Source organism: Schistosoma mansoni, chromosome W, assembly GCF_000237925.1.
Source record: "Schistosoma mansoni strain Puerto Rico chromosome W, complete genome".
Classification (NCBI taxonomy): domain Eukaryota; kingdom Metazoa; phylum Platyhelminthes; class Trematoda; order Strigeidida; family Schistosomatidae; genus Schistosoma; species Schistosoma mansoni.
Window position 1 is genome coordinate 49,085,743 of NC_031502.1, and position 1,734 is coordinate 49,087,476.

The 1,734-nt window shown below is 35.3% G+C and overlaps 1 protein-coding gene across 1 annotated transcript in view; it reads left to right on the forward strand.

Moving 5' to 3' along the window:
* The window catches only part of Smp_198510 (hypothetical protein), a gene marked incomplete at both ends in the record, with an annotated part of 4,326 nt that extends 3,056 nt beyond the window's left edge, over nucleotides 1–1,270 (forward strand). Inside the window, 2 exon segments of the mRNA XM_018789990.1 lie at nucleotides 1,129–1,142; nucleotides 1,148–1,270. Coding sequence (XP_018655378.1) covers nucleotides 1,129–1,142; nucleotides 1,148–1,270 — 137 coding nt within the window.
* Nucleotides 1,271–1,734: the final 464 nt, after the last annotated feature.

A 1,734-nucleotide genomic window follows, 5' to 3' on the forward strand; every position in this document is an offset into this window, starting at 1 on the left:
GATCATACGTGAGACCAGGTGTAGTCCGCAACGGATCCAGGTGTAGTCCGCGCGTAAAATTTTTGCGTTTTCGGCTCGTTAAGACGCTAAAAACTTTCTAAGCGCGCGAGACAAACAATCAAAGAAACAAAGTGACGAGCAGCGTAGATGGAGAGTGAGCCAACTCTCTATGATTAAGTGTGATTCAGTATTTATATTTAGACAAAAATAAATTACAGACACTCGATGGATGGAGCAAGCAATTAACAAACATACCATCATATTAAATCAGTCTAAGTGTGACTTTAGGGGAATGAATAAATTGGTCTGTCGAGGAGCTAGAACAACTTATTTGGGCTTGGCTAATACCAGCCACTACAAACTCACGTATTATTATAACAGGGTTACAAATTATTATTACTAAATTAAATACTGGAAAATTTGAACAAACAGAGCAGTTCTCGGCATGTTACCCTTTTTATTGACCATTTGACAAGACGAGAGGTAAAAATATATTGTGCTTCAAGCAATTTATATATCATGAATGGATAAAATTAGTTATAATAGTTTTACTGATAGAAAACTAACGAATTAATGCAGATGTCAAATGCTGACCGTTGAAAAAAACGAAATATATTTCGAATAATTACCATTTGAATTCATGGTATAGATATATTTATTGTAGTATTCAGTACTTAGTGCTGAGATCTCTTTACTGTGACAAAATTTTAATATATCTTTTGACTGAACGCTTGAATCGTTGTCCTAAGCTCCTCTAGTAACCCCATGTTAATCAATACGACTACTTGAACACATGAGAAAAGGTGCGAAATGTGAGAAAAACACTTTGCTCCAAGGTTGATCTATGTACAAAAAGCATTTCAGATGACCTTGGGTTTCTGGAAGGTTCTGGAACCCTACTAAACATCGTGGCAGTATAGGTCTTCATCCAATCAGAAAGATGGCACTTGACTCTCTACTTTCTAAATGTTTCTGAGAAACTTCTGCCCGCTGCTGATTGGATAGAATGTTTCGTAGCGTATTCATAGCACCTCTTGTCTTTTTTGAGTAATACTGTGGATCACCCTGAAAAATTTATCTTACTGAATAGAGCTATTATTATTATTATTATTATTATTATTAACTTACTTCTGGAGATATACTGATTTTTCGGTTTTCTGCACCTCGCTTCGTTTTGCCTTTCTTTTCTTTTTGTTTTTTACCAGTATTACTTTTTAACTGCTTTGATGTACTTGGTCTACGTGATAACCTTCGACTTTCTGTGATATGAATAAATGGGAATATTTCACAGTACGGTATGATGAATAGAATAGAATAAACTAAGCTAAATAAAGATATCATCAACATGTTTATTCTGTTGTCGATGTTTTAATGAAACTAGTTAATCAAAAATAATGAAGGGTTTTAGGATTTTACGTTATTTGAATTATGTATCTGGTGTTGAGTAAATGTTTTAGTATCATTAACCCTATCAGTCATAAGCAACGTAGAACCTGGCACCTTTGCACACTGGCTCACATTATCATACTAGATCAGCACAGCAATATAAGGTTATCAAAACTGTTATATCGAGTGATGTGCGTGCACTGTTTGACATATATGATGTGATAATCGCTGCCAATTAGAGAGCAATGTATTATCGATCAGAGCAATGATACACGAAAACCCGTATGAGCAGTCTTGAGTACTTATCAGTCCTGCTTTCTGCCTAGCCCACCCAGTCATGTCCAGAAC